Genomic DNA, 15969 nt, shown 5'->3' on the forward strand with positions numbered 1-15969 from the left:
GCTTGAGCCAGCTCTTCCCTCTTCTTCCCCAAATTATTATATACTACATTTTTTATTCAAATAAAATACTGCAAAAAGTGAAATATTTACTCTGACAAGCTTTAACAGGATAATGCACAAAGAAATGGGTAAAGGAAACATAAGAAACAGGATAAAAATATCAATGCAATAAGTCAAATTTCCTTAAGTCCTCTTATTTGTTTAAGTACTGGATTATGATATTCATTAGTGCATCTCTTTCTTTTTCCACAGCACCAACTTCAGAAAATTATTCCCTCTTCCTCCCCATGAAATTAACTGATTGAAGCCAAAGTCAAACTATCCTAAGTAGCTGATGGATGCCTATAATTATGCTGGGATGATTGTTTGTGAGGGAAGGAGACTTAACTGTGTCACTAAGCGATGCGAGGCTAGAACAAAACCCACATTCAAATCTGTGCAAGTCGAGAAGATGTAGTGGATGGAGCTGAGCTTAACTCACTGAAGGCTGGGCTATTACAGGGGGAGGGGAAGGCTTATCCTCGCTGGTATATGTACGTTTCACAAACGTTCTAATGCACAGATTATATCTTAGAAAAGGTTTATGATCACTGCATTTAAAATACAACCATCTATGTAGCCTGCATTTCTTATATAGGTAGAGAAACGATGACTATGACTTCAGTTCTGAAATAACAATTACATGTATTTTATATTCATTCTTTACTAGGCTATAATATTAATGTCATACAAAGGAGAAGGAAACAAGAAATAGATAGATATAAATAGATAGATAGATAGATAAGATATATATAGATAGATAGATAGATAGATAGATAGATAGATAGATAGATAGATTGATTATATATATGGGCTCATAATTTTAGGGAGATAAAATTTATAAGCTTTTCTGAACTGATAATCATTGTGTAAATTATAGATATTTTCCCATAACTCATTGTAGTCAATGTCCAGACATAGCTCAGAAGTTAGATCAAAAGCACTTAGAATTGTTAAGTATTAGTTAAACCTAAAAGGCTGTGGGTAGCTTATAAACTGAACATATCTGAATATAAAACATTGATTTTTTTTATACTTCATAGACTTTGTAATCAAAATCCAGACTGTCACGTAGAAAAGTCTTACTTATGAACCCAAATTATGACCTGTAACACAATGTAACTTCAAGCATGTTCTATATATAACATTCACTTAAAAAGACATAATTTATCCTATGTACACACACAAACACTTGCACACGCAAACACATACATGTAAACTTCAGACTGTAAATTATATGTAAAAAGTGTGAAACGGAATACTATGATACTTTGAAATGCTCTAGGACTAAATTATCTCAATTCTAAAGAGACTGGTTGCTTGTAACAATATGCCTAGTCTCTGTACAGGACTGCTGAAAGGACATTTTAAAATAATCCTTCTATCTAGATAAGGGGCATGATTTCATTTTTTATAAGTGAAATAATAATAAACTGAGTAAACATATACTATCCAAATAGACCAATATGAAAAGAAAAGATTAGTCTAAAAATGAATCCCTAATTTCAATTATTTATACAATTAGTTTTCTAGCACATGCATAATCCTATAACTAGGACATGCATCAGTTCATCTCTGAACACAGTTTGTTGTGAAAGAGCTCAGGATAATTGGTTGAAAAGAACACCAGCTATGTCTTGTGGATAATAATGGATGCCTCACAATACTGCTACATAGTAACGGCCTTGGAAAATCAGGTGACACGTGTTGAATCAGTAAAATGTGAAGATGGACTGGTCTTGTTTTGCTCTTGCTGCTATGGCTCAATACGTACACAAATTGGATTTGATTTCCCATGAACCCAAAGCATCATAATGTGGAAAAGCGAGTTAGGACTAAAGCACATTGTTGTAAAATCAGAGACAGAGAGGGCAGGGAGCCGCTGTTACCTGACGGGGCTGTTGGAAGAATCTGGGTCATGAGCTGCCACAGTGCCGATGATGTTCCCAACCTGAGTGGCTTCTGACACCTCCATGGGGTACAGGGGTGCAGAAAACACAGGGGGCTCGTCCACATCTTCTACGATTATCTTCACAGTCGTCGTGTCACTGAATGGCCCCAAGCTTAGAAAGCGAGGGTCCGCGTCTTTGTTGGCAGCTTCTATCCGTAATGTGTAACTTGTTTTGGCTTCAAAATCCAGGTCCTGCAAGATAGTGATTAGGAAAATTAAATCACCAATGAAGTGGTCAGGAAAGCACAGCCTTTTCATTTATGAACGTCAATAAGCCTAGGAAAGGTTCGGCCACAAAATGCACCACCAGCATTCAAAAGTAATAAATGATAATGCCAGGCAGAACCCTCACTGCCTCCCTGGCTCCAAAGGTACCTGCTTTCGAGCAACTGAATCCACTCTGCTGCCCTGCGCTGCATGGGCAAATACAGGTCTTTGGAATATTATTTGAAAGACAACAGGTAAGATTTAAAACCTTTTCCAGTAGGAACATCACTGTAATCGTCTTCAACCATGTAATTTAACTGCACTATCTGCGGGGGGACATTAAAAACAGAAAGAGAAGTGTACCTTTCCACTGAATTACTTTTCATTTAAAAGGTGACTTTCATTGATCTGGGGGGTTCCGTTACAATCTGGAGTGTTCAGATGCTCCAAATGTGGTCACAGTACCAGACTGGGCATGGTGACACTGTGCAATCTGACAACCCAGGGACTCTCCTCGCTGAAGCCCCCAGTGTCGCTCCCTCTGCTATTCCTCTGTCAGTACACACGAACCCTCTCCTTAGTTGTATTAGGTGGTTGTCAGCTACATTCCAGAGTCTCTATTCTGTGACTTTTCAAGAGAATTAACATGCTAACGCTGTCCTCAAAAATACTGACCCAAGTCAAAGAGTAAGTAGCTTAAACACCCCCCCCCCACACACACACAGTGAAGTTTTTGTCAGAATAACATGCTTCTCTTTTTTCAAAGGGTACAGAGTCACAATTTTTTGTGATTTTTAATCTCTATCTCACGACTGAAAAACTGCCCCAAAATAGTCTTTATATTTAAAGATGTAAAACAAAAAAATTAAAAAGTAAAGAAATTGCCAGAAATACTATCAGATACAAAGCATAACTTCAGTAATTGTCAGTATTTAATTAAAAAGCATGAAGAAAAATGGGCTGACAGGTAACGTCGAGAATTGTAACCCACATCAACCCATGTCTATGAGCAGGTATGTGCACACCTGTAGTTATGGATATATTCCATCTCAAAATAAATGAAAGAATGTAGCTATGCAAATATAAAATAGGATATATGTATGCAAACACATGTACATGCAACATACATGTAACACACATTGCATATACATGTACAGATACATATACAACCTGTAGTATACATACACTACTTATATAAAATATAACACATACATGCATGTACTCGTGTACATATATAAAAATAAAAATATACACTGTACATGTGATGTGTGTGTGTGTGCATATGTTTGTACATAAATATTACATAAAAATATAACATGGCTTATGTCTGTTTAATACCGAGGATAAAATTTATAAATCAATACTCAAAATCAGTTTCTATATCAGTCTCAATATTGAGACTAGGATACACGTACTGAAAAACTTAACATCTGTCTCATCCTGTAGATTGTAAGCTCCAGACTGTTTAGTTCATCACTAGCATTCTCTGTGCCTATTATGAATTTTGTACATAGAAAGGGGTCAAAAAATCCTTAATTAATTAGAAAAAACTAGAAAGCATCTTATCAGGCCACAAGAGCTGTAAACCTGATGGCCGAAGTGGGAGGTGGGGGAAAAAAGTCAAATGTACCGTTTTTCTTAACCACAGAAAACTTTATAGAATTACTGTGGGAAAATGTTTAATTCTTATCTGAGGTTTCACATGAAAATGTTGGGGCACCTGGTAGACAGCACCCTAAATAACACCTTATTATTAGATTGGTACAGAAGTAATTGCGGTTTAGAAGGTTAAAAATTACAGAAACCGCAATTACTTTTGTACCCACCTAATAACAAATTCAGTGCTTTTTTTATAAGGCTACTACTGTTTTCTTTTGTCTGTTACCGAAAAATATATCTAGCCCAATGGTTCTCAACCAGAGGTGAGAGTCAGAACCACTCAGTGGTATTTTCTAACACATGCCTGGCCCTTTCTAAGATTTTGATTGAGCAGATCCTGGTTGAGGCAAAGGCAGGTATCGTTTTTCAAAGGCTCATCTGGTATGTGATGCAAATCATCTTGTGAGAAACCTGACCTCATCATTACAATTCTCTTCGGCCTATACATATAAATCCAAAATTTAATTTGGGTGCCGCTAAGAATAAACCAAAGCATTCTTACTTATCTAAATATTAATACATTTACTTAGAAACTCTAAACATACAAATAGCTTGCGTGTGTTCTTGTATTACTTGTAAAACTGACAAGTTATGAGAGAAACCTTACTTTCATATATTATATGTCCATGAATGACAGACCATGTTTTTTAAAAAACATCCTGTTCACCATCTCCTTTTAAAATGATTGAAAACCACCACGACTTTTAAGACAGTCATTCTGCTTTACCCAAAAGGGATACCAAGTATTTCTGAATTCAAGTAGAAATTTGACTGACTTATGAATAATTTAAAGTTTACTGAACAAATGAGTGCAATTATTTTATAGCAACCTGCCTTTTTTTTTATGTGTCTAAAAGGCAACAACATGAGGTACAGACATCTGGATACCACTAAGTCCTAAAGAAACACAGTATCATGCGTTATGATTGGCTGCCTAAAAGCTATTATAAAAATAGAGCAATAAAAGAATTCATATGAAAGGCTATGAATCAAAATTACAGACAAAAAGAATTGCTGCATGAAATGATTGCCAGAGCAAATCAGAATAAGCCAGGCATCTAGTTTTCAAAGAGGGGTGTGGTGTGATGGATAGGATTGTTAAACTAATTGAAGAAAAGGCTTTTGCAATAAAATTTTAATTCCTGTTTCTCTTTCTTATTGATTTTTACATAAGACATTTCATAACCATTAGATTTAATGAGCATGGCTATACTTGGAGAAGAAAAGTTAAAATGACAACTGAGAAAAGACGAAGGAAAGGGAAAGGGAAGGAGATATAGGTAATGTCTAAACAGATCCTATTCAATATTTGAACCCACATATCACTGGAGACTATATATGTAATTGGAAATGTAAGCAAAACACTGTTTGCACTGTCACCCACAATAGCAAGCGATGTGCAGGATTCATACGAACTGGGTATCAGATGTGAGTGATCCCACAGAGCCATTCCCGGGGGTCTAGAAGCTGCTCTTTCATTTGTCAAGTGGCATTCATGTCAGAGACAGTGAAAGAGACAAGCAGCTTGTTTGGTATAGTCTTTCCCAAACTATAAAATAGAGTTGTTTCAAGTTTTTGCCAACAAGAGATGATAAAAATTTAGGGTTAAACAATATTAAACCCTGTAATTAAGGCAGGGGTTGGCGACCTTTTCCTGGAAGGACCGGACAGTAAATCGTTAGGCTTTGCAGGCTACACGTTCTCTTCCACATGGAAATGAAACCCTGTGGCCATGGGCCAATCACATTTCATTTAGAGCACTGAAATTTGAATTCACGTATGATGCATACAACATTCTTCTTTCGATTTTTTTCAATGATTTATGAAAGTAAAACCACCCTTAGCTCTTCAGCTGTACAAAAACAGGCAGGCTGCTGTTTGTCAATCTCTGATCTAAAGAACCCAAAATAATAAGCTTATTTTTACAGACTGGATGCTCATCCCTTGTCCTCTCACCCTTTTTACAATTAAAATGAACTATTCACCATAAACAGGACACTTTTAACCTGCTGCTCCTTTCTAACTTTTCCTGTCATGTTTTACTGAAATCTTTCAAGACCAACTATTACCATCTTTACAAGTGTTCCCATAACCGCCTTCCATAACTAGTAATAAAACTTCTTTATGTTGAGAGCTATTTACAAAGAGTTTACACACATCTTTCACGTGCATTAAAAACATGCAAGGTCGGTATTACTAATTAACGCAATATCTAAATAGCAAAGCGTTCCAGTGGAAGCCCACAATGATTTGTGTACTAGGGGTAGACATTCTACGTGAACTCAAGGCCACGTCCGTCCACCACACATGCCCTTTCTGCTCTAACAAGCAGGTGTTCCTTAGGCACTGAGAGCCATCAGGGCTTCATACTACATGGAATTATCTCATTTACCTACCTCACCAACCTCATAGGATTACTGTAATTTATTTATAAGTTTAAAGCACTTGGGAGCAGTGACTGTCGCCGAGTAATCACTGTAGCAATATTAACTGTCTTACTATTACACTATTTCCTGCTAGATGATGAGCAACTCAACAGGAAAGCAAAGCATCTTTTTCTTCAGTTCCCCCATGACACCTAGGCCTGTATCATTTGCAAAGTCGGTGTCGTGCGGGCTGTCCGGTGGGGCCTCTGGTCCCGCTCCCCTCATAAGAACGCAGGACATGGTGAGGCCGAACAGGAACACCCACGGAGCCATAAGTAGGGGAGTCAGACCACTATATTCTCACCGGCGGCATCCGCCTCTGCAATCCGCTCTTGCTAGCCCCCATTTCTTCTGCTAGCGTAGCCACAGCCGTTATATTAGTGGCCAATGGCTTACGGGTTACAGCTGACGGCCAACTAGCCACAGCTGCTGACCATCTGATCACAGTTAATGGCCATTTACTACCCGAGCCAGCACCTTTCTATGTGAGGCCGAGAGCCTGGAAACTGCTTTTTGGGGCTTTGTCCCCACAGTCGGTTTATAATATTTGTCTCTTTAATGTAAAATAAATAATAACTGTCACAAATAGTGGGGTTTCAATAATTCCATGACATTTTTTAAATCTTTTCAAAAGTAAAAACTAAGTTAAAATATACTTTTGAATTCATTTAATAAAATCATTGCACTGCATTTTTTTTCCTCCCTGTTGCTCGGCTCTGGTCTGTAGCCACAGATGCTGACTATAGTAAGCTCAGTGACTTCTAGATTTTGCACTTTCGACCAATGCCGTTGTTGATGTTTCAGGAATGTATCCAAGGGAAATCCTTCTGGAAATTTTTCATTCTGTTCTTCTAATCATGGCATGCTTCCATGAGGCATCTGTGTTTGCGCGCATGTGTGTACATGCGTGCATGTGTAAATTTTTTTGTCTTATGCTTTATGTTCATTTTGTATGAAAACACTAAGATTGCTTGTCATCTTTAAAACATTTCTTTCACTGGAGACTCCACCTGTCTTTTGGATCAAAGCACATTTGGTTGCTTTCAGTATCCTCCATCTTCTTAATCAAATCAATACAAATCTTTTTTCCTAAGTAAATGGGCTTAAATGAGCCTAGCTGAATGGAAAGTAAAAATAGCCCTCTGTCATGCGGAGTCTGAGGTCCCGCTCCCCACACCAGAACGCAGGACATGGTGAGGCCAAAAAGGAACACCCACAGAGCCATAGATAGGGGAGTCATACCACTATAGTCTTGCTGGCGGCTGGGTTGGAGACACAGGAAACAGGAACCACACTATCCGCAACCTTCTGTTTGCTTCTCTGCCAACCAACCAACCCCCTATCATAGCCACAGCAGTTATATCAATGGCTAATGGTAACCGGTAACAGCTGAAGGCCAACTAGTTACAGCTGATGGCCATCTACTACCTGAGCCAGCACCTTTCTACGTGAGGCCGAGAGTCTGGAAACTCCTCTCTGGGACTCTGCCCCCATACCCTCAGTCCTAACTTTCCCTTTATGATTATTTTACTCCAAATAAATCTACTACCCAGAACCTTAGAACTCATCTACAACCTATAGAAGGTATCTCAGCAAAAATAATTTTGTACATTTAAATACAAAAATGTTCTCAAGGTACCCACAAGTACTTTCAAAGGTAAAGCACACCTTTATTAGTCACAGCTGCAGTCTTGCCTTTATTATCTCCCTTCTCTGGGTTATGCCCAAGAAAGCCGAACATTTCCCTCAGCTTGACTAAATTTAGACAGGCTTCTTCTTGACTCTAGGCCCGTGGCCTCACTTTTCTTAGAGCCGTTACTTTAGAAAACTGTCATGGTAAACCCGGGTTCTGCCCCTGTCAGATGTAAATGTTTTAAAAAGCCTCTTGCCATTTCATAGCCCAGAAATGTCTTCCTCCAGGAAGGGGGAGCTGCCTCTCTGAAATGTCATCATACAGAAAGACAGAGGTGCTAGTAGCCAGCTGTTGTGATGGGAGGGAGGAGCCAACCTTCAGCAGGAGCCCCCAGGTGTCAAACTACCTCCTGTCAGGAAGCTACAACATTTGCTTTTCCTTTGGCTAAAGGCAATTTGCAAACACACATGAGCTATGATCCACAGCCCCAAGCCACCTCCCAGCTCTTAAAATTCTTTAACAAGTTGAATTCAGGTGGCAGGCATTCGGGTCTTGCACCCCTACTGCAATATCCTTGAACTCTGTCTTACCTGCTTAACTGTGTCCAATGTGATTTTTGCTTTGACAGTTGAAAGTGGTTTTAGCAGCTATATGAAACTTGTACGTGTCTTGAAATTTTTGTGAATCACGAATGCTACATCCAGATTTAGTCAATAAGTTGTTATGGAGAAGATAAGAGAAAGGTATCTTCCCAATGTTATATACACAGGAGTCCAGATGTGGTTACTCCACGTGGATGTCCTCATAGAGGTCGGTGGGTTAAGAGAGAGAAGAGCTCTCAAGGTCTTGTCAGCTCTGTGTGTGCAGGGGGACCCCTAATACATGCCTCTCTGTGCTACACTTTGAGATCTGTGACAGGAGCCAAAACGTATTAATCTTACATCTCTCCATTAGTAACGACTGTCCTGGACATAACAGGAATTCACTGATTGCTAAATGAAGAAAGGAAAACAAACCTTAAGGACAAACAAATCATTTGAAAAATAGCGAAATAAGTGTAGGCAAATTTAAACAAACAGAAAAGATTACTGGGTGTCTCCATGTGAATTTTATATTTCTTAGAGAGCCATTATTTTAGCTTTAAAATTATATTTTGAAATAGCTGCTTATTGGGTGCTTGATATAAATATTCGTGTTTTGCCAACAGCCTATTACCACTACATAGAAAGTATCCGGTGCTCTGTAGGTAAATTGGGACCCTGACAAAGGTATTATGAAAAATTGCAAGAATGTTTAAGCCTAAAACATCAAATTACATCAAGGTATTAGGAATAAAATAGGGATACAAATATCAGGATTTCCATCATCTAGCTATAGAAGTGTCCTCTGACTTCAATGAGTACTTAAATTAATATTTTAATCTAGATATAATGGGCCCTGAACATTTTAAAAAGGCAATTCAAGCAGGTATCATCTCATTCTTATAACAATTTTTAAAAAACATCTAAAATCACCAACTAAATGCATATACATTTCAGATTGTTAGTTGAACTTATTAGCACCGTAAACTGCTAAGTGTTTCCCATTAATATGCATTTTTTAATCCTTACCATGTTTAGGTTACTGTTCTAAGAGTTTTACTATATTAACTTAATTGCTCATGCTCATTGATTCTCAAACCACCTATAATATGTAATATAGCTCTTAACAGATCTTTTTGACAAATTTGGAAACTGACTCAAGGAGAGGTTGAGTTTCTTGCCACAATCACACAGAGTGTGTGACTCCCATGTCTGTGTTCCCACAGACTAAGCAAAAATCAGGATGAACTGGAAGGACGAATCTGATAATCTACAACCAAAAAGAGTGGTAGTCGGTAAACCCAGGATGATGCTGAAAGAAGAAAGTGGGATAAGCTCTGTAAAACTGATGTGGAAACCAAGTCCATATTGGAGTGGTGAGATTCGAGAGAGAGAGAAACTAAGGGCTGCTACCGCTGACACACAGACTGCCATGATATATTCTTTTAGCCTGAACACAGAATGTCTATGTGAGCCACACACATTCTTACCCAAATCTTGTTAATGAATGTCTTGCTTTCTCTTTTATTCATAACCTCCTAGACATATATGTACCCGATATCACAGGTACCTCAAGATGTAACATACTCCAAAACACCCATGCTGAAGGGACAACACAACTATTCACCAAATTACTCATACTAGACACATTATAATTGTCCTTCAATTCTCTCTCCAACTTTCTTTATATACTCAATAATTCCTCTCTTATCTACTTATGAAATATTTCTTTAGTCATTGAGACTAAGGAAACAACACACCATGGAAAAAGACAGAAGGACACTTTTACATTATCTGTGACTTGTACTAAGCAAAAATATAAGATAAAATTCACAGTGGATTCATGGGAAAATATCACAGACATACACATATTCTGAGAACAATGACCTGATAACTGTTAAAATCAAAGAACAGAAAATATTCCTAAGCAAACGGGGTTAGTCTCTTTGATCATGTCTGTCATATATTGACATTTGCACCGCTGTCAACTTTCTTCAGAGAGTTGATTTCTGATTTTCCTTTTAAGACTCCACATCCATCTCTAATCTGGACTTTTAAACACAGGTAAATTTATATCATAATAAGCAGACAACAGTCTATATACATGCACACATGTGCAAAATGATTAAAATGATGTTAGAATCTACTTATATATTACACAGTAACCATGGGTTGACTAAATTGGCAAATATGATCTGAAATTCATAGGTTCACCAAATTACAGTTACTGTATTAATCTTATCCAGCCTTTAAGACTAAAATAATCCAAAACATACTATGCCTGTTCACGGTCAAATGGGAGAAGGATCTGCTCCATTTTGAGAAATGTATATCCACAGCATCAGAATTAACTGAATAAAATATTTGAATGAAAAAGGTAATGAAAAGGAGAAAAATAAATTGAAAAAGTTGTTTTGATTTTCCTCCACCACGTATGTATCAGCAGCATTTTTGTGAAATACCAAAATACATACTTGACTCTGAGAATCAGCCCCTTGTTACTGCAAGTAGTAGGCAACAGACACAGTTGAGTAACAAGATAGAAAACGCCAGAGCTTAGGAATCTGTGCCGCTGAGCCGAAGGTTCACAGGACACTGGGTATTCTACCCCCTCTCCCCTACAGTGAATGGAGGTCAGCCACGTTATCAAACCCTCCACAAGGCTCTATGATTCGATGGTTTTGACTGCATTAAACCTTTTGGAAGGGGATGGGTATGAGGAAATGATGAATATACTACAGCAGAACTTGCCTATCAAAACTTAAACATGTTATTTAATAGAGTGAAAACATGAGCCCCCAGTCAAGCCAGGCACTGGCAGAGACTGGATGTGTTCTTATATTTCATAGGAAATGCCTTTTGAAAATGCTCATTTTTTCTTTTTTTTGTACTGTGCTGTAACTCTATAGTATTTCAGAGAAGAAAAATTCCGCATTTAATCCCCACTGAGATCTTATATTGAAAACAGAAGTACATTGGAGGAAGGATTGCTATATCCTAAAGGAAAAATAAAAGACTAAAGTTCGTATAGTGAAAATTATGACACAGAAATGTAAAAAGAAAGAACTCTATGTGGAAAGAAGTAGTTTTCACTCATATGAGATCATATTTATGTTTATACATTGTGAATTTGAAAGCCCTTTGTAACTGGTGATAAAGGATATCATCGAATCATTCAAAAATGGCCAGACAGGAGCTTTCACAGTGCTCTAACTGTTTAAAACAAAAGTTTTGTCATCATTTTTTAAATATTTAAACTGTATAATCTTGTTTATTCTTAAGATATGGAAAGGGTAATTCAATTATAAAAAATAAAATTCTGTGACAACACCTACATCAATCGTTAGCCTTGTAGAGTCTCCATTTGATCGTATTAATAAACATTTTCTATATGAAACATTGGAATATTAATAACATGACTAAAGATAATCTTTCATAATTCTATACTTCTTTTTTCTTTCTAGCATATCTTTTTGAAAAGATTGTTTTTTATGTTCTTCTCTCTCTGTTCCTGAGTTTACCCTATGCCAAGTATGGCATATGTTGAATGTTTCAAAATATCATCATAATTTTCTCAAACTGGAATAAATCTCATTATAACCAGGATGGTGCACTGTTTACAAAAAAGCAGAGGGTTCAAGTTCTATTAAGCTGTAGAAAAAAAATAAGTTCGTATGATGATCAATCATGGTTCACAGGTACAAAATAACCTAATTTCAATAGAAGTCACTTTTTCTAAATGGACACTGGAACTCTATTATCCTAATGTGAAGTATTATTTAGAGACATTTGGAATCATCAGACCATATAAATTTATGTCTTCAACAAAAATCTTGTCAACATCCGAGCGGTGCCTGGTTGTAAATGCTTTCCTCGAGATAGGAGAGACTGCAAAACCTATCAACAAATGCTGCATTCTTTGTGGACTGTCCATAACTTCCTATTGTTTATCTCAGTGAAAATTTAAAAATGTTCTGAGAACAATGGAAGAAGGCCTCATCTGTCTTCTTTTGGATTTTCTTGTTTTTATTCAGAAGGCTCTTGTGACTCGGATTCAGAAATCCATTCTTAGTTTCGCAGATGATTCCACTACTCGGTGGCAGAGAAAGGATACTGAATTTAGGGGACTCACACATGCTTTTGCAGACTCCACGTGCTGTGAGGGGTCTATGAAAATGTTTTACTGGGAATGGAATGTGGATCCCGATTTTACTGACATCCTGATAAGCAGAACTGAAAATCAAAATCCGGTCCTTAAGGACCACAAGCAGTTGTTAGCTCTGACAGAGAATCAGAAAATTTTAGGGACAGACGTTCATTCATTCTGAGAAAAACCACTCCAAAGAGATATTAGTTTTAAAAAAAATGTAAGCAAAGACACTTCTGAAATGGAGACGGGAGATACTGTAGGCTTCATGACGGAAAAGCACTTAGACTTGGGGCAGGATTTTAGGGATGTACACAGAAGGATGGAGATTCCATACACAATTCCAAGGGGGCTGAAACCCATGGCTGCACTGAAGATCAGAAGCTCATATTATTGCTCTCATGAGCTATCGTGAAGCTATTGATTTTTAACTTAGTTTTGTAGCTCTCATTATTAAAAGTTCTCCTTAATTTTAATAATTCTTCAATGAATTCAGTGAGAATTTCTAAGTTATGTAAACTCAGTGGTGATTATTTTACCACTTTCTTTCAATTTGTTGTGTTATCATTCTCTCTTATTCCCTTGGAATAAGGTAGGTGATTTTCAAACTAGTTAAAATGAGAAAAATAAAATGACATTGAGTTGAGAACAGCAATTTAAAAGGATGGATTTAAGAACTGAGGAGCTAGAAGCAGGCTGTGAGCTCAGGAGCTATTAAAATAATAGTTTGGGAGTGAACCAATGAGAGCTAAACTTAGGATAATGCCGAAGAGAAAAGAACAACAACAGAATATATAGCCAAGAGATGTTATGGATCACAAGGGGCAAGGAAAGAAACTAGAAATGACGTCAAGGCTTTAAACTTAACAATAATGATAATAATAAAAGGTGCACTGTTTAACTATGACCAGGAAAGTTACATTTTAAATAAATATTGGTACTCATTATAATACAGCCCTTTGAAAAGAAGACAAATGCTTGAAATGAATTAGAATTGTCACAGAAAATTCCAATAATGAGGTTCATGAGAAATTAGAAAATATAATTTTCTATTCCACAATATACATTTTATTGTAGCTGTACCTAAAATATCATTTCATTATTACTAGTTGTAGTCCATTCTTATTTGCAAATTATTGGATGCACACATTCCTATTTACTAATAGGGAGTGGACTTGCAAAGGAGGCAGGAAGGTAAGAAGAAGCCCTGTCACTTACATGGCTTCGTCTGGTTCCAACATCCCCTTCCACGTTACACGCCAGTAAAATTGTTCTAGTTCTAATTCTCTGAACTCAACATGCTATCTCACATGCAGAATCTTTGCACAGGTGGTTATCTCTGTGAGAAAGTTCGCCTTCCCCTATCTGGGGAACACTGTTATGGGTCCATTATTCAACTCTTTTCTCGGGCCGTGTTCAAATCTTTGAAAGACTAGGTGGGACAGACCACTTGATTGGCAGATAGGGCCTGAGCTCTCCTGGATACTTTGACAGAGCCTTGGGTATTTACCCAAAACCTCATGGCCACAGCTAAGTCCATGAGAAACCCACGGTGTTTGGGGAACTGAAACAACTTCATTATATTTTATTAGACCAGCTCCTATCATTGAAAGGAATCAATCTCTCTCTCTCTCTCTCTCTCTCTCTCTCTCTCTCTCTCTCTCTCTCTCTCTCTTTCTTGAACAAGACAAACAGTTCCTATAATTTCACTCCTCCTGTTTACCTATTTGGTTTCAATAAGGAAGTCTAGGAGCAATTTTCCAGACTTGAAAGATGAGTCAGAGTAAGTGGGCAAAGTTGCAGAGCATAGGGGACTCCTACAGGAAAACAGGATGTCTGAGCAGCTAGAAGAAAATTTATCTTGTTTCCAGGAACCAAAAGTAGCTCAGTGTCTACCCCAGATCTCTGGATGGAACTGAGGAATGGTGGGATACATAGCAAATACCAATTTAAATAGTTCTAGGAGTCCAATAGTTCCCTGATGTCCATGTGAGAAGCTGCACTCTGAACCTTATTTAAGGTGCTGGACTATGAATCTTATTTAAGGTTTTTAAAGAGAACAAGCCCTGGGTTCACACAAGACCTAAGTACAGTGCTACACGTACTAGCTGCACATAAAATGCGACTTACATTTTGAATAAATTAATGAAAGAATTCTTGAAAATGAGAAAATTATGGATGAATAATTTTTCATCTAAAAATTAGATGAATCTATGCCATACATTTTTCAAGTGAAAAAAATTCGATAATCAGTAAGCTTGAAATTCAGAGAAAAGTAAATATATAATTTCCACTATTTTTAATCAACTCTTACAGAAACCACTTATTTATATTTATTTCAATATCACTAAGAATTCTGAATTGGATTGGTTAGACACTGGAACATATTAGCAGACCATGAAAAATAATAATTTTTCAAAATGAGTTTGGGGTGGATTCTGGAAATAAAAATTAGGCTGATGTATAACCAGGTAATTACCCCAGTATCTCTTATTTACTCAAAATTGTGTTGAGAAGGAGGGTAAGAAGAAAGTGTAAAGCAACATATGCTAACACTAAAGAATTTTAGCATGAAGAAAACTGAGATTTTTATTTCCATTTAATTCTATGTAGGTATTATCTGTATATTATAAACACCATAGCTTTGTTTAAGCTTTACTTTTTTCAATTAGCAGAGTTTCAGATAACCTGTCCTAATATTCATGCATTGTATTATAATGAGTTAATAATTGTTAAACTTTGCGGAACTATACTGCTTAGGCTCATGTTAATCTGTCGCTGTAGAGTATTTTGCTTTCCAAATCTACTGGTTCTGCCCCAATACGATAGACATACATCCACATGAAGATAAAATTTAAACATCAGATCAATCTTCCATATTGGCAATGTTAGAGCAAATGTAAGCAACCATGTTAAAAGTAATAAACCATTACTCATTTCTTAGTCTAAATTATTTTTGTATACATGGTTATTTTGCCAGATTCAAAATAATACATAAAATCCAGTTAGCATTTAATAGCTGGGCTTTCAAAGGATTTCTTTAAAAGTCTTGCATTTAACTTAAATGTGATTTTTCTACCCATCAAAGCTAGATGGGAAACTCGGTTCTACATTTTACAAAAGTTCAGAATGAACATAATATGCTTTATTAATTCTTCGATTACTTATTGGTTACTTATACCACAGCAATAAAACTGTGAAACTCCCCACCAGCATTGTTTCTCAAGGTTCTCCTGTACACTGAGTGTACTTAATTATTCCAAACAATCAGTGACATTATGGAAGAAAACAGGTAAAAGAGGAGAAACAACAAAAATTAAACAACA

General features: G+C 36.9%; 1 protein-coding gene across 4 annotated transcripts in view; it reads right to left on the reverse strand.

The window, feature by feature from the left end:
* CDH7 (cadherin 7) overlaps positions 1–15969 on the reverse strand; it is a 130194-nt gene that overhangs the window by 45314 nt on the left and 68911 nt on the right. For all 4 annotated transcript variants that reach the window (XM_081078197.1, XM_081078196.1, XM_081078195.1 and 1 more), the window contains exon 7: positions 1929–2182. In XM_081078197.1, coding sequence (XP_080934323.1) covers positions 1929–2182 — 254 coding nt within the window. The remainder of the gene's footprint in view (positions 1–1928; positions 2183–15969) is intronic.

Source organism: Rhinolophus hipposideros, assembly GCF_964194185.1.
Source record: "Rhinolophus hipposideros genome assembly, chromosome: 17".
Taxonomy (NCBI): domain Eukaryota; kingdom Metazoa; phylum Chordata; class Mammalia; order Chiroptera; family Rhinolophidae; genus Rhinolophus; species Rhinolophus hipposideros.